The sequence below is a fragment of the Gobio gobio genome (genome assembly GCF_949357685.1).
Source record: "Gobio gobio genome assembly, chromosome: 3".
NCBI lineage: Eukaryota > Metazoa > Chordata > Actinopteri > Cypriniformes > Gobionidae > Gobio > Gobio gobio.
In genome coordinates, this window is record NC_137099.1 from 43,333,050 (window position 1) to 43,355,436 (window position 22,387).

Below are 22,387 nucleotides of genomic sequence, written 5' to 3' on the forward strand. Positions count from 1 at the left end.
TCATCTCTCCTCGGCCTGGCTCTCCAGTAACAGCTGAATATATTGGTCAGTTCTTGTCCATGCTGCAGGACGGCCCGGTTAGCATCCTCCATGTCCCTCAGTGCATCAAGAAAGTCACAGTCCCTTTTCCTTTTCTCTAAGTAGAAAAATTGCACTGAAACACATGGAAATTAATACACAAGGCAACCATGAAACAATAGAAACCATCAATTAATTATTTAAAGTGTTTTCACTACAAATAATGAACAATTGTTTGCCCAGCTTGAACAATGCCCAGTGTGCCATTTTTATCATGGGCAATTTAAGTTTACAATTAAAAACAACAAAACTACTCAAAGCCATTAAGGATTACACATCAGTTTTTAAATATATACACATTTTTGTCAGCTTTATACCTCGGCGTGTGTGTGTTTCGGCAGGAGACACGGGGTTAACGTACTGGTGACCGCGGGGGAAAACACGCTGGTCTCCGTTGCCTGCAATTCATCAGGGCCACTCGTTACACCTGGAAAAGCACGTTGAAAAAAGTTACTGCAACGTGTTTAAACACTGCAACGAGTTTAATAGATGATACCAAGATGAGATATTTACCTTCAACCCACTCGGATTCCTGGATGGTTTCCAACAACGCACTAGCCGAGTCTTTCGTTACCGCTGTACCAGAAAAGGACGGTCTGTGTCCCAACAATACGCCTGTCGGAACCGCTCCGGTTGTTATCCTTTAATTTCTTGTAATCTTGTCTTAATTTCTTCAACTTCTCTCTGCACTGTTTTCCAGTGTGACTGGAACCGAGTCGATATCTTCAGGTAACGTTATACCTTTTCATTGCGGGTCACAGTTTCCAGTTCCCGCTGGATGTCCTCCTCCGCTTATATGCTCAATAAAGCCTGAGCCTCGTCGTCGGTCCATCGGTCGAATTTTTTGTTGAACTCCATTGTTGCAAAGAAAATATTTACTGAACGCAGAACCCACGAAACCCACCTCGCAAAAGACTTGTAAATATGGCGGTGGAAAAAAAAATGCTGCGAGAGCTCAACCAATCAGCATGTTCAGCGCCCAAGTCCCACCCCCGAAAGTTCGCGAACTTTTCAAAAGTACCACCTCGCAAGCAGGGCCGTTTGGAGGGGGAAATATTTACCCGGAACTTCATTTAGACCCTGGTTCCTGCGGTCGAAACACACCGAGTTCCCCCCCAAAGTTCCTGGTTCCGGGGTAAAGTTCCTGCGGTGGAAACGCGGCTTAATACAACCTCAGAATAATCAGAAAAACTTCAGAAAAATAATAGCTGTCTGCACCTGTTTCTGAATGTTGCTTGATCAAGTATTGATCTAAAAAGTGTTTATGATGAAGTAAAACAAAACAAAACAAAACATGACACTTGTTAATAAAAAAATATTTATATATAGGGTCTACAATTTAATAATATATAATAAAGTTTTGTTTCAAAATGAATGAGGAATATAGTAGCTCGTTAAAAATAAAAAAGGGGCGTCTGTCAAACGAAGGAAGGCTTTTGGAGTTTCCAATACTGACAAAAAGAAAGATTAAATACACAACATATCACGTCGGTATCTGAGAAAATATAATTAATACCATAAAATCACGATTTCATGGGCAGATGGATTTCATTGACAAATGGAAATCACAAACATGACACTTTTATAAATACAATTTATTTATATGTAAAATTATTTGATCTCAAACAAATAATTAAAAAAAAATTGTCGGTTGACTACCAAAAAGTTCTTAATGAATTTTGGAATTAAGACAGGACAATTGAGCTGCTCTGTGTCCAAACCCATGAGCTTCATCATAAATGCAGTTACATGCCGTCCTGTCAGACCAACTGTCCCACTTTTTTGTGATCTTCTGATTAATATTTCCTAATTTAGTAATATGCCTATTATTCTGAAAATAGTCTATTTTAATCTTCTCATTACTCTCTAAGAAATACTAATATTTGGCACACGAAAGAAATTATATAATTTGCGATATAAGTGAAATTAAGTATGGAAACGACTTGAGGGCAGGTTTTTTTTAGCGATACAACAAAACTTATGCAACTGCTTTTTTTTAGGGATGACGTCATTACGCATACCATTTTATCGGTAAAAGGCCCATTGGATGGAAACAGGCTGGAGACAGCAAATTGCGCAATCTTTTTTAACTCTTATTCACTTTGTCGATAACAAAACCGAGGAAAAAGTGGATGGAAACTTGGCTATAGACTAATCAAAAAACATACAGGCAAAACAAAATGAATACCACGGCTCCTGGCGAAACATTGAGGTCTTATAAAGCGCAGCGGTCGGTCTGTGCAAGAAACTGAACATTATTTACAAGATTATTAACTGTAATCCAAAGCCTTGGAAAAGGGTTCTGAGCGCGTTCATGGCAGTCTGGAGTCCAAGCTTCCTGATGCATAATGCCGTATGCGCGGGAGCTCAAACATTGGGAATCTGTGAAAAGTCAATCTTCCTGAATGCGGAAAGACCTATAAAAAAAAAAAAAACGTGCGCACTGCAAAGCAGCATATCAATCTCCATCATTTTTGGTTCTTGTTTTAAACTTCATGCAAGGGTAGATCCGCTACTTTTCTTCCATCCTTCAGAGCGAATGTCCTGTAAATGACACAACTCGGTGCACCCCTCTGTCGTCTTGTAGAGCATAGAAAAGCAATTGCACCTGCGCATGTCAAACTCGTTCAGCAAGTGGAAATTATGGAGAAAATGAATGATGAACATTTATATGATGCTTTTAATGCTGTGGTGAGCCTTCTGATTTGTATTGGTGGCTAAGTATTATCTGAATGCTTCTTTTTATGGTTACATGTAGATGATGGCAAAGAGGAGCCGCCCACTACGTTACTTTGGGTGCAGTATTTTCTGGCTCAGCACTATGATCAGATCGGCCAGCACACCATGGCTCTCGAATACATCAACGCTGGCATTGAGAGCACGCCTACTCTGATAGAGCTCTTCCTCATTAAAGCCAAGATATACAAGGTAATTTACAAAACGCATCACACACCATTACCATTTTGCAGGTGCATTTTATTCAATCTGCTGTATGCCAATTGATGTGACAATCACAACGGTCTCTCACTGAAAGGTGCAACTAATCAAAAGAAAATTACAATAATTAGGTGGGTTCAGTGCTTTGATTGTAGGATATCCCAGCTCCAGTGTGTCTCTTTTTTTATTTGCCTCCCTCAGCATGCTGGGAACATCCGGGAAGCAGCTCGCTGGATGGATGAAGCTCAGGCCCTGGACACAGCAGACCGTTTTATCAACTCCAAATGCGCCAAGTACCTGCTAAAAGCAGGCCTGGTCAAAGAAGCTGAGGAAATGTGCGCCAAATTCACAAGGGTAAGGGGAGTGTGCACTAATGCTCATTTGTGTACATAAGCCGGCTTCTCTCTGTTAATTGTTTGTATCTGTTTTGCGTGTAACTTTTGTCTCAGGAGGGAGCGTCTGCTGTAGAGAATCTGAATGAGATGCAGTGTATGTGGTTCCAGACTGAATGTGCTCTGGCCTATAAATCTATGAAGAAGTGTGGAGAAGCACTCAAAAAATGCCATGAGATTGAAAGGGTCAGTCTTTTTCTGCTTTGTTGTTTATATCATTGTTTTTGTGCACTGATTTTTACCTCATCTGATTGTTTCCCTCTTTTTTTCGCTCTGTCACACGGTTGTTCCTTACAGCACTTTGTAGAGATAACAGATGATCAGTTTGACTTCCATACATACTGCATGCGGAAGATGACACTGCGTTCCTACGTGGACCTGCTTAAACTGGAGGACGTGTTACGTATGCACCCATTCTACTTCAAAGCCTCACACACCGCCATCCAAATCTACCTCAACCTGCACGACAACCCGCTAACAGATGACAGCAAGGAGCTACAGGCTGATACTGGTAATATGACTAATTCAAGCCTGTATATCGTTGGTGTCGGGCGGAAACCTTGAATCTCCATGTCTTTTTTTCCCCTCATAAATAACTATTGGTCAACCTTTACGCCTGTGGGCAAGACACAGATATTTTGCAAATATTTAACCAATGATAAATATTAAAAAAAGCTTGTGACCTAAACCTTGTAACTAGATCCTCAAAATGTTGGTAAAAACTCCACCCGAATGAATGAATGTATTTATCAAATAAATGCAGGCTTGATGAGCTTTAGAGACTTCTATCAAAAACATTAAAAATGGTAATGTTACCAAACTTTTGACCGGTACTGTATGTCAGACATCTTCTGGCCAAAAGCCTTGTAACTCCAGTTGAGCTTGATTTTGGTAAAATGTTAATATAACGCATGCAAGTGTCCATATATAAAGCCACAGTATCAACTGACAACACAGTGTTTATTTACAAAAATAGTGCTTTTTTCCATTTCCTGAAAAGTGGTTTTGGATATACAAGGTTTCCGCCTGACAACAATAATATGTTTCACATGTTTTCTTAAAAGGAAGTGTGCTTTAATGTTGCTTGTTTTTCAAACAGGGAACCTGACTGACAAGGAACTGAAAAAGTTAAGGAATAAGCAACGGAGAGCACAAAAGAAAGCACAGTTGGAAGAGGAAAAAAAGAATGCAGAGAAAGAGAAACAGTTAAAGAACCAGAAGAAGAAAAAAGAGGATGATGACGAAGAGATCGGCGGACCTAAAGAGGAACTCATACCAGAGAAACTGGCCAGGGTTTGTGTTTTGAGAGCAATGTTTGTGAAAGTGGGGAATTCTGATGAGACCTGCAAATAAAAGACCAAAACAATGAATGTCTTTTGTAGGAACCCAAGGGGAAATCTAAAAGCTGTTATTGTGCTTAAACAGAAACACTTCTCTTTTGTTTTCCAGGTGGAAAACCCATTAGATGAAGCTGTAAAGTTTCTGACACCTTTGAAAAACCTGGCAAAGAATAAAATGGACACACACCTTCTGGCCTTTGAAATCTACTTTAGGAAAGGTATATGATTTGCATGTCTGAACCACAATCTCAATAATCTGATATTTTGTGGTCATAATATTTAAATCGGCATGAAATGAAAATTCACCTTAAGGATTACATGTGGAACTTGTTGCACCTTTTTACTATTACAGCTCTCAAAGTTAACTAATTGTAAAAGTGTTGATTATAACATTATATTTAGATCTTAGCATGAAAGGTTGTAGTGATGAACATTGTAGCCGATCACAGTTGAGCGCATGAACGCAGCGATCTCGTCATTGCAACATGATTTTTGAACACTAACGAATGCTTTTATCATAATTAACAGTGCAAACACAATGTAAATAAGAGATTTGTTGATTATAACCAGGCGATTGCAAATGGAGCGTTCTTTGTTGCTTTCTATGTATAATTCAATCACAGTTTAAATAACACAATGTGACACAATGTGAAGTTGACGTTTAGTTACTGGTTTGATTCACTGACACATTGACAAAGAACAACTGCCTGTACATGAATGCACATCAGAAATCGCTGATCGCAGATCAGGCATTAAAAGGAATACGGCGACTTATATGTTGTCACAGTACTGTCGAGTCAATATCATAAAAGTCAGTTTGCAAAGCCTGCGCCGAAATTGCGACTGCTTTACCAAAGAATCCACAGTGAAATGTATCGAATACAAATAAATAATGCTCATCTGAGACATTCACATAGTTGAAAATAAATAACCACATTAGTATTTGGATCCTTTGGAAGGTAATGTTATTTTTATACCAATAATCCTCTATTGCTCTTCTCTCCTTGTCATCTCACTAACACGCCGATGATGAGTTACTGCAGAGGCGGTAGAAAACCTAAGATAGGCACATTCCACAACAAGTCGTTTGCTGGGCTTGGTTACAATAAAAGCTGTTTTTGGACTAACAAGGAAGTTTCCAGTTCTGAATCTTACAGGATATTCTTATAGTATGATGACCTCTTATATGTCAAAAGTTAAAGGAAAATTTGATTTCTCAGTTCATGACCCCTTTAATATTTGAAAAATGTTTAACATTCTTTCTCATCAATTTCCTCACAGAAAAGTTCCTGTTAATGCTGCAGTCGGTGAAGAGGGCCTTTGCAATAGACCCAGACCACCCTTGGCTTCACCAGTGTCTAGTGCGCTTCTTTAAAGGAGGTGAGTGAACCCAGAGTGCCTCTTGCTCTTAGTTTGGTCCTATTTGTAGCTTTTGACACCTATATCTTAGTTGTTGTCAAGTTTGGTCTGTAATGTGTTCATATTTGCTGATAGTGTCCGAAAGTAAAGACCTAGCAGAATCGGTCAGCATGGTGCTCAAGCAGGAAATCACCAGGCTGTTTGGGGAAAGTAATGCTAAGAGCTTCAACCAGGCCTTCCTCGCCAAGCACTCCAGTTCCATCCCTCACCGAGTAGCAGGTGCACATGCTCAACATTTTAATATGCGCACAGCTTTTTTTTAACTACTTTTTCATAATGCAATTTCACCCATTTTCTTCCTTTACAGCTGCCAAAATGATGTTCTACTTAGACCCTTCAACACAGAAGAAAGCAATGGAACTGGCTATAGCACTTGATGAATCGCTGAACAACAGAAGTATTCAGGTACATTGGTACAAACTCATAGAAAAGAGTTTAAAAGGATGAATTTATCCACAGTGACCCTTGTAGAACATGGCACAGCTTTGTATTTCAGAGCGATTTCTTCACAATATTGAATTGACGATAGCTTTTTTGCTTTCTTTTTTTTATTATTAAAGCTTATGTATTCCTCCCAAAATGTAAAAGAATAAACAGAGAGCGTGTTCTAGGCTGTATAAAATGTTATAGCCAGATATTACCGCTCTTCTGGAAAAGTATCTCTTCAGTAATCCAGTATGCAAACTGCCACAAATGAAACTTAAAGTTAGTCACACAACACACAATGTGTTTGTGCAACACGCAATTATCTTCATTAAAAGTAGTGAGACTAAATGATCTTACCAGTGCTGTTGCCGCTCTCTCTTTCCTCTTGAAATGAGATGATGATCAATAAAATGCAGCTTATATCTGTTGCTTTCATTGATGTGAGCTGTTAAATTTGCATTTTGCACGGGAATTGAAGATCAGATTTATATCCGTTAGGGCTGCACAATTAAGCAAAGTTAAACCGCTCGCAATTTCGCAGAGGTTGTGTGGTGTTTTTTTTTTATTTTAATGCGCATCTTCTTAGTGAAACTCAGCTGTAAATGCTGTTCCATATGAAAGCCAGAGGGCGCTCTCGCGCAGAAACTCCAAATATGCCAGGCAGAAGTACGATAAAACACGTCATTCCAGGAAATCCCTATGGGCATCATACTATCGCTGTAGCTGAATAAACAGACGATTGAAACACTTTGATTTAAACATGACTAATAAACACATGACTACGACAATATATGGTTTATCATATAGATCATAAAAGTATTTGTTTTTTCATGATGATAAAATTAAATTTATACTGAAATGCTAATCGACATAGCCTTCATTACTGTATAGAACACTATGAAATATAATGTGTGCCTTTTTCTGTGCAAGAAACCACATCTCTCAGAAGGATGCTCAACTGACTTTATGAACGGAGTAACCAAGCGGCAACCTCCCGCAGTTTCTCTTGAAGCCAATACGGAAGTGACTTAAACTGCAATTCATCGACTGGCCACTAGGGCTTCAGAAAGGAGCCGAATCTCATTGAGCCCCATGTTAAAATGCCGAACTTTACAGCAGAATAAAACATGTTTACAGCCTGGTACAAATTGTGGTTTTGGTTTATACAGTTAATTTTGCCCTTCATGACGACTGAGGGGTTGAATTTTTCTTTATAACTCATTCGTTTACATTATATAAAGCATTAAAGTTCTGCACAATTAAGGGCGTGGCCACTTTGACAGGTGGATAGCCATTTATCTGCTGTCTGATTGTCATCGTGTCACTTCAACTCCGCCCACGTCCCGCCTTTTTGCCCATGTTCTGTTATCCGGAAATCCGGCTACCAAGATGGCAACGGCCAGCTCGTCCCGACTTTACGCTTCAAAACTGCTCATCAGAATCCTATGCAGACCTGCCAACATGTACGCATTTTTCGTACTCGGCACGCATTTTGACCCTTAAGTACGCTTGTACGATTCGCTGCTCTCTGGGTACGCATTTTGATGCATCTCGCATTTTGCCGGTTTCTATGCAATCTATGACGCAGGTTCTGCTGCTGAGACACAGCGTGTAAGTGGAGTGAAAAGCTTTGGCCAATCAGAGCGCTGCATTTTAACCCTCCACCACCCCACCCCCCGTCGAGCTATGCGCGTCAATTCAATTCAGTGCCTCAGAAGCAAGCCATGGCTGAACAGCCTAAAAAAAAGCCTCGGAAATCACAACGCTTTATTGACAGCTATCGGGAGAGATGGCCTTGCCTGCAGATGTCCAAGCTACCTAATCACGCACTCTGCACCGTGTGCAAGACGGACATCGACATCAGTCACCAAGGGGCAACAGGTAACGAATACAGTACCACACACAAATATTCACCACCCCCCGAAACATAATAATATTAAAAATAAAAGGATGTTAAGAAAACGTTCATAGTGTCAATATGGTAGCTATCTTTCCCATTAGTTGAGGGCAGTTAGAAAAGTGGTGGAATAGCTAGAAATCTAGAAGGTTTTAGACAGGCCACGTGCTGATTAACGTAAGGTAAAGGTAACAGTTACGGTATTTTTTTTAAGCCTAATTGAATTTATGAACATTAAAAATGACCGTGACATCATAACAGGCAGTCCAGCTAAATAATGATGCATAGTATACAATAGGGCTGTTTGCTAGGCCAGTGTTACTCATCGCGAGTTTCCTGCGGCTCGCCCAGCTTAATTTACGGCTCTCATGGCAGTATAATAATTCGGCGAAATGCTCATGCAGTCAAAAAAAAAAAAAAATTATATATATATATTGGGCTGTGCAAATTAACGCGGGCGATTACTTTTTCATCTTAACGCATTAAAAATATTTAACGCAGCGTCCGTTTTTATATCCATTTTTGCTTAGCGTTACATGATCATCACGCTCTTATACATGTAAATGCTTGAACCAAGCGCGACAAGACACAAGAGAACGCGCTGTATGCCAAAGTCCTGTGTGTGTGTGTGTGTGTGTCAGTCTCCTGTCTGTGTGGGTGCGTGCGTCTCATGTCAGCTAATCAAGGGACACTGACACACACACTCGACGCATAGATAGACTCGCGTCAGTTTCCTGCTCACATCGAGTTCTCTTTTGCTCTTGAACAAACAATAACTCAGAGAATGTTGAGTACTCTTATATTAGGGTCTTAAATTAGTTAAATAACGCCTTAAATTTACTTAAAGAGTTGTGAGGAAATGAGATGCGCGTGACAGCGCGTCAGATCCGCGGCCGTTCTTAAAGTGACAGGAGCACTGATGATGCCTGTCATTAATGTTCATCAAAGAACAACGGGAACAGAGAAAATTGTAGCTTTAATGATGATTCATCTATATTTCATTTATTATTTATGCAGTTAAGAAAGGTGTTTGATAACTATTACATTTCTGTATATGTCTAACAGGGAAGGCACAGGTAAAAATAACATTTATTATAATGGGTTTATGTAAATATTTTTTTAAAGTTCACTTAAATTAAAAGTTGTTTTTTTAAAGCCTAATAAATGTTGAAATTGGGAGCTTTCAGTTATACTGTAATGTAACGTCATTAATGTTTCATAGAGACTTTAGTATCAGTGATACTGGCCTTCATTCATAAAAAGATGACAATACAACACATATTTAAAATATGCTGTCTTTAAATTGTTTATACATTAAGTTGGAGAGTAACTGAAATTATTACAATATCAAAATATTAAAAACTTAAAATATTAAAAACTTGCGATTAATTACAGAAAAAAATGCGATTAATTAGTTAATTTTTTTTAATCGATGCCCAGCACTAATATATATATATATATATATATATATATATTTCATAAAGACAACCACTGAGACAACTCACTGCTCTAAACTAAAGAACATTTGTAGCTTTAACACGGATTAATCTATATTTAATTCATTATAAGTTTGAAGCTTAATAAATGTTAAAAAGTTTTCAATTACACTGTAATTTTGAATGGCTATAATTAATGTTTAAAATCTATCGTAGAGGCATTAGTAGGCCTATCAGTGAAACTGGCCTTTATTCATAAAAAGTATTTAAAATATACTGTCTTTTTTTCCCCTACATTAATTTGGTGATTTAGTGTGAAATTATTACATTATAAATTATATTTTAAACAGAAAAATGTGTAAATAATCTAGTTAATTTTTATTAATCGATTGACAGCACTTAAAAAAAGTTAACATTAAAAATATATTATGCATACCCACTCTATCTACCTTTTGTATTTATTGGATTGCATATGTATGTTCAGGGATGACTCTCCTATTGATTTTGTCCTATCAGTGTGGCTCTCCTGAAAAAAATAGTGAAGACCACTGGGCAAGGCCAATGCACCCAGCGACTGAAGTGCGTCAGAAATCGAACGTGCGATCAGTTTACTGTTGGAAATGTGTTGTGTTGCGTCGCTACTCGCCGCATCCAGTGTGCAAACTAAGCAATATTGTACCTTAAACTTTATGCAAACAAATGTCCTGGGTTGTCGAGACTACAGGCCCCAGACAGTGTGACCTTGTCACAATCATGTAATATCAGTTTTTTTATTAATATTTTTACTCTGTAGTTGTGTTAAATGTAATTAATTAAAATTCATATTTAATTTGATTAAATATTTAATGTAATTTACATTGTAAATTAGTAATAATATTTATATAATAGCAACATTTTTATGTCAAATTCAAATTAAAGATCTACTTTTCTCAGTTTTGTTCATAGTGGAAATATGAAATGTGCCATAATTTAGTGGAAGATTGCTGCCATCTACTGGAAAACAAACACTTTTGCTAGTTCTCTGTGAATAGTTTGAGCTAGATGTACTCTTGCTATTTCGGTTTAGGCTGTCTATGGTGTTAATTTTGTATGACGTTTAACCATAATCAGCCTTTTTTGTTTATGATATCATGAACACAATGATGGGGGTTGAATGGGCTGTGATGCAAGGGGCACCAGAGAAAATCATGCCTAGGGCAACAAATTGGCCAGGGCCGGCCCTGTATGTAAAGGATAATGGCCTTCGAGGTGTCCTGTTATACGGAATGAACCCCTTTTGCGGCAAAGATCACAGATGGCCCCAGATTATTGTTGTTCAACATTCACTGCTCGTTAAAACATCACACTCTTTCTTGATCTGTACAAACTGAGTATCATTAGAAAGATTTAAGACTCCAGCTTCAACATTTGCAGTGACATTCATTTCTTATGACTTACTCATATCATAATCTCCTCCCTCTCCACCTACATTTTCAGATTGTAGACGCCATGTGGAAGGGACAAAGCACAAGAAACTGGAAAGTGCCATGGCCTCAGTCCCTAAGATCACCACAAAGTTTTTTGGAGCTCAAGATCTACGGACCATTAGGGCAGAAACACTTTTCTCAAACTTCATAGCTGAGCACAATGTGCCAGTGTCTATAGCTGACCATGCTGGACCATTATTTAAGAAGATGTTTCCAGATAGTCAAATTGCCCAACAGTACGGCTGTGCCCGAACCAAGACAGCAGTTATATTGAACACACTTTCCTCGAATGATGAACAGGTCATCAGTGACCTTATGTGCCGTTCCCCATTCAGCATTGCAACTGATGGTAGCACAGACATGGATGATGTCAAGCTTTATCCTTTGGTTGTCCGTGTCTATGATCCCAGTGTTGGAAAAATAGTTGTAGTACTCCTGAAAATTGTTGAGTGTAGAGAGTCTACTGGTGAAGGGATATACAATCTCATTGATCAGGAACTAAAGAAAAGGAAAATACCATGGGGCAATTGTATAAGCTTTTCTGCTGACAATGCCTCTGTCATGCAGGGGTTAAGAAAAGGTGTCGCAGCATTCATTAAGTCACAGAATCCCCACATTTACATGGTCGGCTGTGCATGCCACCTAATGCATATAGCTGCAGAAAAGGCTTCAAGAAGTCTTTGTATTGACATTGAAGACATGCTCATCATGATCTACTACTACCTTGACAAGAGTAGCAAGAGGAAAGCTTTGCTGCGTGACCTCCAAATGCTGTGCGACACTGATGTGAGGAAGATTTTGAAATTATCCTCGACAAGATGGCTAGCTCTTGGCAAATGTGTCAATCGACTCCTCCAGCAGTGGGAACCTCTGACTCTGTTTTTTGCTGAAGAGGCAACAGGGAAGAAGGCAGCTAAACCTCTCACATCCTCAGCTCATCCCTCTCTGAAGAGCCCAGCTGCCCCTAAGCCCTCAACTCTTACACCTTCCTCGGGTAAGCTTGCTGTATCAAAGACTTTGTCCTCCAGCTTTTTGAAGACCAAAGTCCACCAGAGAAAGTCTAAGACTGGACCAAGCTCCACACAGCTGCAGGCAGGGACTACACTCAAGCGGATCGAGGCAGGGTCTACACCCAAACAGCTGCAGGCAGGGACTACACTCAAGCGGATCGAGGCAGGGTCTACACCCAAACAGCTGCAGGCAGGGACTACACTCAAGCGGATCGAGGCAGGGTCTACACCCAAACAGCTGCAGGCAGGGACTACACTCAAGCGGATCGAGGCAGGGTCTACATCCACACAGCTGCAGTTGGGACCTACAACCAAACCGCTGCAGGCAGGGACTACACTCAAGCGGATCGAGGCAGGGTCTACACCCAAACAGCTGCAGGCAGGGACTACAATCAAGCGGATCGAGGCAGGGTCTACACCCAAACAGCTGCAGGCAGGGACTACACTCAAGCGGATCGAGGCAGGGTCTACATCCACACAGCTGCAGGCAGGGACTACACTCAAGCGGATCGAGGCAGGGTCTACATCCACACAGCTGCAGGCGAGCCCAAGCACTCCACAGCAGTCAGCTCAGCCACCCAAGGGGTTTGACCTAAACCAATTTGTATTTCAACAAAAAGAAATGGGCAAAAAACAGAGGGATCTGTCCGAAAAGAAAACTGAAAAGGAAAAGAAGATAGACAAAACAGAGGTCACAAAACCACAGAGGGTGTATGCTTTCTTGACTGACCCACAGTCCAAGCTGTATGCTCTTTTTTTAAAGAGAGCTATACCTTTATTCGAAACCGCAAATCAGAACCTGCAGAAAGAAGAGCCATGTGTGCCCATATTGCTGCAGATCTTGGAGCTACAGTTGCAAAAATGCTTTTTGGCCTTCTGCAAACCTGAGTGTGTTGTGGAAATGATGGAAGAAGTAAAGAGAGGATGCCAACCCACTCTGTACAAATCCAGTGAACACCAGCTGCCTGATGATGAGCTGTCGATTGGACATGACACACACACATTTATCAAAAGTCAAGCTAACTTACCTCTTGGAGCTTTCTTCATGGATGTAAGGAAATATTTCACAGCAGCTGTTGAGTACATGCTCTCTAAATTCCCATTTGGGGACGAATTGCTTCGTCATGCTGCCGTAGCTGATATAAGCAGACGGCAAATAGCCAAATTCTCCTCACTGACATACTTCATTGACAGGTTCCCCTGTTTGTTGGGAAATGATGTTACAGTGGATGAAGTGGAGGAGGAGTTTCGGCTCTTTCAGTCCACCACCTTGAATGATGGTATTCTTACCAAACGGGCTGATGAAGCTTGGAGAGAATTAGGTGTGATGGAATCAGGAGGGAAGAAACTTTTTGCAAACCTCTCCAAAGTTATGCTTGGGGTGTGTGTAATTTTTCACAGCAATGCAGACTGTGAAAGGATTTTCAGCTTGGTCACTAAAAACAAAACACAATATCGTGCTAGCCTGAGCACAGAGATGCTTAGTTCTCTGGTGACAAGAAAAGTCATGATTGCCTCCAAAGGCAGCACTTGTTACAAAGAGACTTTCACTGACGCACTACTTAAAAAAGCCAAATCTGCAACCTTTAACAAGTTAAACAATGCAAATGTTTAAACACTATGCATGGAAAGGTTTCATCTTTTTATGTTGTTTGTTTTTAGCAAACTGATTTTGATACTGATAACTGCTGGTTTTGCACATTTATTTTAATGTTTTGATTTATTTATTTACAAAGAATGTCCTTAGTTTTCTTTTATTTCTGTCAAGATTTTCAGGTGGAAGAAGTTTCCATGGGCTATTCCTCCAGTACAACAGTTTGTTTTCAATTCAATGTTGGGAGTGATTGCATAACAATTGTATACCATTTACAGTATGTTCTACGTGTATATGGTAACTAATAAATCTTAATTGGTGAAAGTATATTATGTGTATATTATATATTATGGTGTTGGGTATCTCATAGGTTTCTCACTGGTGGGTGGGCAACGGTGGAGTGCACATTGGCGGTGGGCTGTCGATGTGTGCTGGGGGGGGTGGGGGGCATTGCGTCGGGGGGGTTGTACTCATAAAATTTCTTCAAGGTTGGCAGGTCTGCCTATGGGAGACGTCACGGACACTACGCCCATATTTTTTTACAGTCTGTGGTAAAAACATGTTATTAAATGTCTTGTTGGACAAGATGTTTGGAAAGATGTTTAACACGTGTTGCTTTTTCAAATGCACGTTATAAGCGAGTCAAACTCGGTGCTTTCAGAAGGAGCAGCATTTACTACTGATCACAGAGCCGTACTTCACTGACAAAAAATAATCGCAATAGGCCAAATCGGTTTAAGCGTGATTTCAGGTTAATTGTGATCAGTCGTGCAGCCTTAATATCCATTTTGTGGACATGCATTTATGTGCCCGAGTGTATATGGGACTGTTTTAACAAATCAGATGGCTATCCTTTCAGTAAAAACACATGAAGTGACCAGGTGTAAGCAGGCCCTATATTATAGCCATACTACTTTTTCTTGCAGATCTGTACAGATGTTTTGGAAAGTCTGCGGGATGGCAGCCTTGGAGAGGCTAAAGAAACGGCCGAGTTATACCGAGCAGAGTGTCATAAGATCTACCCCTATACGCTGGCCTTCATGCCCCCAGGCTACGAGGAAAACATGAAGATTGCGGTCAATGGAGACGTCTCCACGGAAACTGAGGAGCTGGCCAATGATATGTGAACATCCGAAGTGGGTGATGGACTGAGGGAGAAGGAGGTGGAATGGGAAGCGGTGCGGCACCGCCACTGTCGAACACCGAAGACGGTTGCCATTGACTATTGCGGTTCTTTGCGGAACTTCCTGCGATCTTCTACACCCCCAGAAATTGCAGTTAGGACTGACAGACAATGACTGTGTTTTGGAGTGGAGGAAGAAGAGGGGTGTGGAGGGAGAGACGAGAATAAATGCCCATTTTACTTTTTTAACCTTGCTGATGACTACTCTCTAACTGAAAACTAGTCAAACATGCATCCCATTTTGAAATACAGTATGTCTGAATGCAAACTTTGTGCAATGGCGAGAGCAAATCCCATAGTCAACAAACCAAGCAAGAGAAACACTCAAACCCATCTTTCCCCTGTTTTAAAGAGTAATTTATATGGAAAAAATAAAAGCTTAAAAAGGATATTGGCTTTTTGTGCAGAAGATCTGGTTTCGAGTGGTGTGAAAAGTTGGCTGAATCATCCAAAGTTGGACATGGGTTTGGGGGCAGGCTGGGTGTTGACAGGAAGTGATGTCATAATAGGGAAGCAGCGTGTGTATTTGTTTCTTGTTGAATTTCTTGGAGGTGTAGATGGAGAAAAACCGTTATCAAGAGACCTTTCCCCCTGCTCTCGGTTCTAGCTTACCTCATTTTTATCACTGTCTGATCCAATTGGGTTAGTGTTCAAAGAAGAGTTTGTTGTATGAAATAGATTTTTTTTGTAATAAAAAAATCAAAATGTGAGCACACATTTGGCACCAGTCCATGCACGTCACTGTTCCTTAAATTAGTATTTAATTATCCTTAACACCTACAATGCTTGATATTTGAACTATACTTTAACACACGCACACAATCCCTTCATTAGATGTCAAAAAGCTACTGAGAGGGATATGAAATAACTGTGGGCTGTTTTTGGTTTCTGTCCAAGCTGAACGTCAGACTTCCCTTTTAACAACGGTTCTTACCTATTTTATAAGCATAATTTACATAAATTAATGAATAAAAATGGATAATTGTGTGTATTATATTGCAAAAAAGGCAAACGTTTTCTTCAATGACCTGCTTTGACGTCTTATGAAGGTGGGCTTAGTAAACGAGTCCAAGATTCTCTGTTTGCCTATTTAAGGGGAAGTTGTAATCCGCAACCGTCAGTCATGGACATGTGAGGAGTGCTCACTGGAGCACTCTGAACTTTTAACATACACTTCACGTTTATTTTTTGGCCCCTGGGAGAACAGTAGATGGATTCATCCTGGGAGAGCTCCAGCTCATCGAACGGTATCCCGGTGCGCTGTTCTCGTACCTGTAAGATCATTGTGATCGGAGATGCCGGAGTCGGTAAGACCTGTCTGACACACCGCTTCTGCACCGGACAGTTTCCCAACAGAACGGAGGCGACAATCGGGGTGGATTTTCGTGAGAAACTTCTTGAGATAGAAGGCGAGAAAGTCAAAGTAAGAATTTTAGTTATTTAAGTTTTACTGTATTTTCGATTTTATTTTTAATGTTTATTTTGGAGCAGATTACAAAATGTTGCCTGGATACATCAAGCTAATTTGGGCAGTTCAATAAAACCTCCGCAAAAACATATTTTCACAAAAATGAGTAGCGATTCTTTTAGGGGAGAGCAGGACACAAACGCTTTTTGACTTTCTCCGTTTGTGTAAATCCACTTGTGGTTCAGAGTATTTATTGTTTCCCACATTAATTGCACACTAGTACAATTATGTGGTTTTGTTTCATGAATACAGAGTATACTTTTTTCTTTATTTACCCCGAAAGAATGGAAGTGAAATGTGACAGTGCCCCATAGGTGGGGTAGCCTACATTGTAACGTGAGGGGCTCAATGTAACACGACCAAATGACAGCTTAAAATGTTACCTGATGTAATCAATATATATATATATATATATATATATATATATATATATATATATATATATATATATATATATATATATATATATATATATATATATATATATATATATATATATATATATATATATATATATATATATATATATATATATATATATATATATTAGTCTATAAAATACAATTATTAACTTTTTCAAATAAAATAATGGCATTTTTTCATCATTAACAATATAAACAAATCTTTGAGTTTGACAACAAACACGCCTCGAAACATAGCTATACAGCATAGTTCAAAAAATTATAATAATTAAGCATTTCTGAACATTGACTCAGTCTTTATTTACCCTTTTCTCATGGTTTCTCAAAAGAATTCATATAAGTATAGAATATAATGGCATATTTCTAATAGGGGCAGATTGTAACATAGTGTGACAACATGTCCCACCTGCGCAACTGGGATTTAAACCAGGCTTGTGTCTACTATATCAACTGTTAAATAACAGATATAAGATTAAAATATCAGATTTGTCTTATTTTAAATAAATGCAAAACACAGAGATGAAAAATTAACTTAAGAAATTTACTTTTGCTGTGGTTAAATAAATGTTCAGTGATATATTTTTTTAATTTTGAAGCAATTTTTTCTCTAAATGTTGATATGGCAACTAGTAAATACACTACATTTCGTCATCCTGGCCTGGTATTACAACTAACCCCACCACGTTAGATTGTGCCCAAGTCATGCAGTAACACATAATCTCAACATTCCTTGGTTGGAAAAGTTTTGCACGTTTTAGCAAAATGTAATTTTTCATATGCATCACAATCAATGATATTGGCAAGTCATAAACGGTACGTTTTATTTGTAACATTCGTTCTTTGTAACATGTTATTCGCCTAAATTTCCACCCCATAAATCGAATCCTCAATAACCTAAATAAATGGTCTGACTATCAACTATTTGAACTGAAGAACAGACCGGTTTTGGAACCGATTCATCGAAGAGATTCGACTTGAGATTAGTTCACGAATCGGACATCCTTATTGTGACGTAACGTTGACACCTCATTGTTATCATTTGTGAACTGAATAATTTGGATTTACCGAATTCTTTATTTCCTTAATTTTTAAGTGGTACGACTTGTATTGTAAATACCATGGAGGAACAGCAGCGGAACGTGGGATTTCACCGTGTTGTTGCGTTCTTTTCTTAGCTTCAAAATGAGGAATTGGACTTCACTTTTGAGAAGAGAAGCTCTAGTTCTGCTACGCCACAAACAATTGACAATTGCTTTAAAGATGAACCTTTACTTAACATTACTACTCATATTACCCAGTTTTCAACAGGAGAACTTTTTTTTTTCTCAATTCAAGCACTTATACAGTCAAACCAAAAATTATTCAGACACCAGATATAATTTTTTTACAAGTCAGTGCAGGACTCTTGTTCATTTACGTATAAGTGAGGATAGCAAAATAAAGTAAACGGTAACACTTTACAATAGGTTCATTAGTTAACAGTAGTTAACTACATTAGTTAACAATAATAATGTGCAATAATGAACTGCACTTTTAAAGCATGTTTTTGTTAATGTTAATTTCAACATTTACTAATGCATTATTCAAATCTTGCTAAAATTAGTTAATGCACTGTGAACTAAAATGAACAAACCATGAACAGCTGGATTTTTATGAACTAACGTTAACAAAGATTAACTATGCCGAACAGAGGTGTGTTGTTCATGTTAACTTATGCATTAACTAATGTTAACTAATACAACCTTTTTGTAAAGTGTTACCAAGTAAACTGTGATGTATTATACCCCAAAATTCGTCATAGAGTGGACTACCAGTAAAATTGATAAGAATTTGGGACCAAAATGATTCAGACACTTTGACCTGACCATATTTTATAAGTGTTTTCATATAAGTGTTTTTTTCTTTAATTGCTAATGCGAGCTTTTACACCACAGACTGAGCAAAATTAAGCATTGCTTGGTAATTGGTCGACCTAAAATGGTATTATCTAATTGTACTTAAATTTAACAGCTGCAAGCTGATTGTAATCATACCTTTCTATCCAAGTTATCAGACTTTATCAAGATGAATATGTTCTGACAGTTTAACTCTGAGTTCTTGTCATATTTTATTACCATTTTCTAAACTATAGCTATAGCGAATAAACTGTGGTAATGTGAGAAAATGTTGAAGGTGTCTGAAAACATTTTGGTTTGACTGTATATTTTAAAAAACTAAACAAATTAACTTCATAAATACCATCAGGTCAGAGAGATATATAACCCAATGGAGACGATCAAGCCTCAATTTTCAATGTTTCTGTAACTCAATTGTTGGCAGCAATACCAATGTTATTAAATCCGTAAGCAAAAATGCATATGTAACCTATGTCGATGTGTACAAAAATATAACTCTTGTCCTTTTCCATCTCTCTTTAGGTACAGCTGTGGGACACGGCTGGTCAGGAGCGTTTTCGTAAAAGCATGGTGCAGCACTACTATCGCAACGTGCACGGGATTGTCTTCGTATTTGATGTCACTAACCCCATTAGTTTCCGCAATCTGCCATTGTGGATGGACGAGTGCCGTCAGCACTCTCTTGGTCCAGATATACCCCGGGCCCTTGTTTGCAACAAGGCCGATCTGGTCACTTCAGCAATTACATCTGTGTTAATCGAGCAGGCTCGTCATTTGGCCGAAGTCCATGGAATGTCTTTTTATCTGACTTCAGCCAAAGGTCGCAAAGCGGACCAGGTGGACAGCATCTTTGTGACGTTGGCAAAGAGTCTGAAGAGCCAGAGAAGCCAGAGTGTGAACGAATGTGTGTTACGGTGCCGATCTGAGAGCTTCCAAATCCCAGCAAAAGTCACAATAGCACAAGAGACCAAGAAGAAATGGGCCTGCATCTGCTAACAGCTAACGGACAGATGAACACAAGAGTGGCGTGCTTATTTCAGTATGTCCACTAGTGGGGACGAGTCTGGTCAGAAAGAGAAAACAATCTTTAAACTAATTGCAATCAAAGCAACTTGACAAGAATTAAGTTGGCCATTTATATGAAGGACTATTCATGAAGGAATTCCTCGGGCATGGAACCTTCTGCAGACAAATGTAACACTGCTAGACTGAATGGCTTAATGGAGTTAAAAGGACTACTTGTCACTTTACAGATAGAAAAATATATTTTTTGGCTGTAAAAAAGTTTTTGTAGTCTCAGACAACTGAATCTTCTTGCTGCTCTTTGCACTAGCCTGTCTCATATGTGGGTCTAATGCTAACTACTTAGGCCTACTATACATGTAACCGTATATAACACAGTTGAATTAATAAACCAGAAAAAATACAACTGTCACAATTTTTTCAGCATTTTAAAAGTTTACATTTCCTTCTTAGAACCTTTGACATGTTGATAAAAGAACAGATTCTGGAACTGAAGCAGAAACACAAGATTCATTGACACCCACATTGCAGCTGGAAGCACAACTGAAGGGGGTTGCATAAATTGCTCTTTTTTGGCTATTACAGTATAGTTTGGTTTGATTATCGGACTGGGGATATTAGCTTTGCAGCAGCTGTCAAATATTCATTTAATCATTGTACACTGCATAGTACGGTGACACATTGCTGCCACATATTATTTTTTACACTCAATTATGTCGTAATAACGAGATCTTATGTCGGAAAAATTACATATTTTTCTCGTTAAAACAACATATATTTTCTCCTAATAAAGACATGTGTTGTATAGTGATGTGTGTATATGTATCCACATTACAGAATTCGTATAGCCTATGTGCCTTTGTCACACTTCCATGTTTGAAAAGCAGAAGCAAGCTCAGCGTAAAATAGGCTCTTCCACTGCTACACTCTAAAAAAAACAATGGTTCTTGGCTCGTAATCATAGGGGAACCTTTTTTAGTGCTATTTAGCAACAATTTTGGTGCTTCACTGGTTCTTCAGCGGTTCTTCAGAGGTTCTTTGACTAAGGTGCTATATAGAACCACTGAAGCACCAAAATTGGTGTTCTATAGCACTAAAAAAGGTTCCCCTATGATTACAAGCCAAGAACCATTTTTGGTGCCATATAGAACTTTTTTTTTTAGAGTGTAGTATCAGTACCCATAGCACGAAATTGTTTCTGATTCTTTGTGAAATAGCTACTGTACAAAATGTAAACATTTAAATTCTAAAATTTGTACGTTTTTAATAACTTGTGCATTTTAATTTGCTGTTTAGATGCTGGCCTACTGTCTAAATACTGTTTAAGTTTAAGATCACGGCATCAGACGTGAAGAAAAGAAGAAAAGAGCTCCTTGTTCCAACCAGTATTAAAGCACAACGTTATAGATTTAACTTTATTTTTTTGCTATTTCAACAATAAGACTAGCCAATTTCAAAATATAATATCATTCTCTCTCTAAATGGTGTGTGTACAGAAAAAATGGTTATTTCTATAATATCCAACTGTTCTAAATAATACTTTGTTATCTAAAATGAAGACATTCCGCATCTTGTAAACACTTCAGAGCACACAACAACTTGCAGAAATCTGCCCACTATAACCAAATCACACACGCATGCTTGTGTACAACATAAAAAACCCTCAGGCCCGGTTTCACAGACAGGGCTTAGACTAAGCCAGGATTAGGCCTTAGTTCAATTAGGACATTTAAGTAACTTTTATAAACGTGCCCAAGAAAAAAACATTACTGGTGTGCATCTTGAGACAAAACAATGCCACTGACATATTTTAAGATTTGTCAGTGCAAGATTCTTTCAGTTAAAACAGCTCAAACATGCATTTTAGTCTAGGATTAGCTTAAGCATTGTCTGTGAAACCGGGGGTCAGTGAAGCAAAGTTTCACAGACAAGGCTTAAATCTAGTCCCGGAATAAAATGCATGTTTGAGCTATTTTAACTGAAAGCAACTTGCACTGACATATAAAATATGTCAGTGCTGTTGTTTTTGTCTAAAGATGCACATAATTAATGTTTTTTTCTCAGGCATGTTTAAAAATCTTAAATGTCTTAATTTAACTAGGGCTTAATCCTGGTTTAATATAAGCCCTGTCTGTAAAACCGGGCCTAGATCACCTTGTCATAATTAAATATTAGTACATGTTTTGCAATTTTCTGCATACGCCACAAGGAGGCATGATAGCAGTATGAAGCGGTGAGCTGAGAGAAGCTCACAGACGTGTTGTAAAACTAAGAAATGTTACAGAAAAAACAGCAGAAATAATGCAGAGTTAAAGAAAAAAAATGTGTTTATCTATTACGGTGGGGAGTTTGTTCATTTTTATCTATTATTAAACAAAAAATCATTTTTATAAGTAACATT

The 22,387-nt window shown here is 38.6% G+C and overlaps 2 protein-coding genes across 2 annotated transcripts in view; both read left to right on the forward strand.

Annotated features, from left to right (window-relative positions):
- Positions 1-15,913, forward strand: part of naa15b (N-alpha-acetyltransferase 15, NatA auxiliary subunit b) — a 42,201-nt gene extending 26,288 nt beyond the window's left edge. The window contains exons 11-20 of the mRNA XM_079811565.1: positions 2,837-3,006; positions 3,217-3,369; positions 3,465-3,593; positions 3,705-3,918; positions 4,507-4,700; positions 4,857-4,965; positions 6,029-6,127; positions 6,242-6,385; positions 6,474-6,571; positions 14,922-15,913. Of these exons, the coding sequence (XP_079667691.1) occupies positions 2,837-3,006; positions 3,217-3,369; positions 3,465-3,593; positions 3,705-3,918; positions 4,507-4,700; positions 4,857-4,965; positions 6,029-6,127; positions 6,242-6,385; positions 6,474-6,571; positions 14,922-15,122 (1,511 nt within the window). The 3' untranslated portion in view covers positions 15,123-15,913. The remainder of the gene's footprint in view (positions 1-2,836; positions 3,007-3,216; positions 3,370-3,464; positions 3,594-3,704; positions 3,919-4,506; positions 4,701-4,856; positions 4,966-6,028; positions 6,128-6,241; positions 6,386-6,473; positions 6,572-14,921) is intronic.
- Positions 15,914-16,281: 368 nt separating this feature from the next.
- On the forward strand, positions 16,282-20,836 carry rab33bb (RAB33B, member RAS oncogene family b). The gene is made up of 2 exons (XM_079811540.1): positions 16,282-16,601; positions 19,486-20,836. The coding sequence occupies exons 1-2, from the start codon at positions 16,389-16,391 to the stop codon at positions 19,957-19,959; spliced, it is 687 nt and encodes a 228-aa protein (XP_079667666.1). The 5' UTR covers positions 16,282-16,388; the 3' UTR covers positions 19,960-20,836.
- The last annotated feature ends 1,551 nt before the right edge of the window (positions 20,837-22,387 follow it).

Excerpts from the sequence above, each read along its gene's own strand:
- rab33bb (XM_079811540.1), top strand. The coding sequence starts at position 16,389 with ATGGATTCATCCTGGGAGAGCTCCAGCTCATCGAACGGTATCCCGGTG. Across the intron at positions 16,602-19,485 it reads TAGAAGGCGAGAAAGTCAAA|GTACAGCTGTGGGACACGGC; the intron begins GTAAGAATTTTA and ends ATCTCTCTTTAG.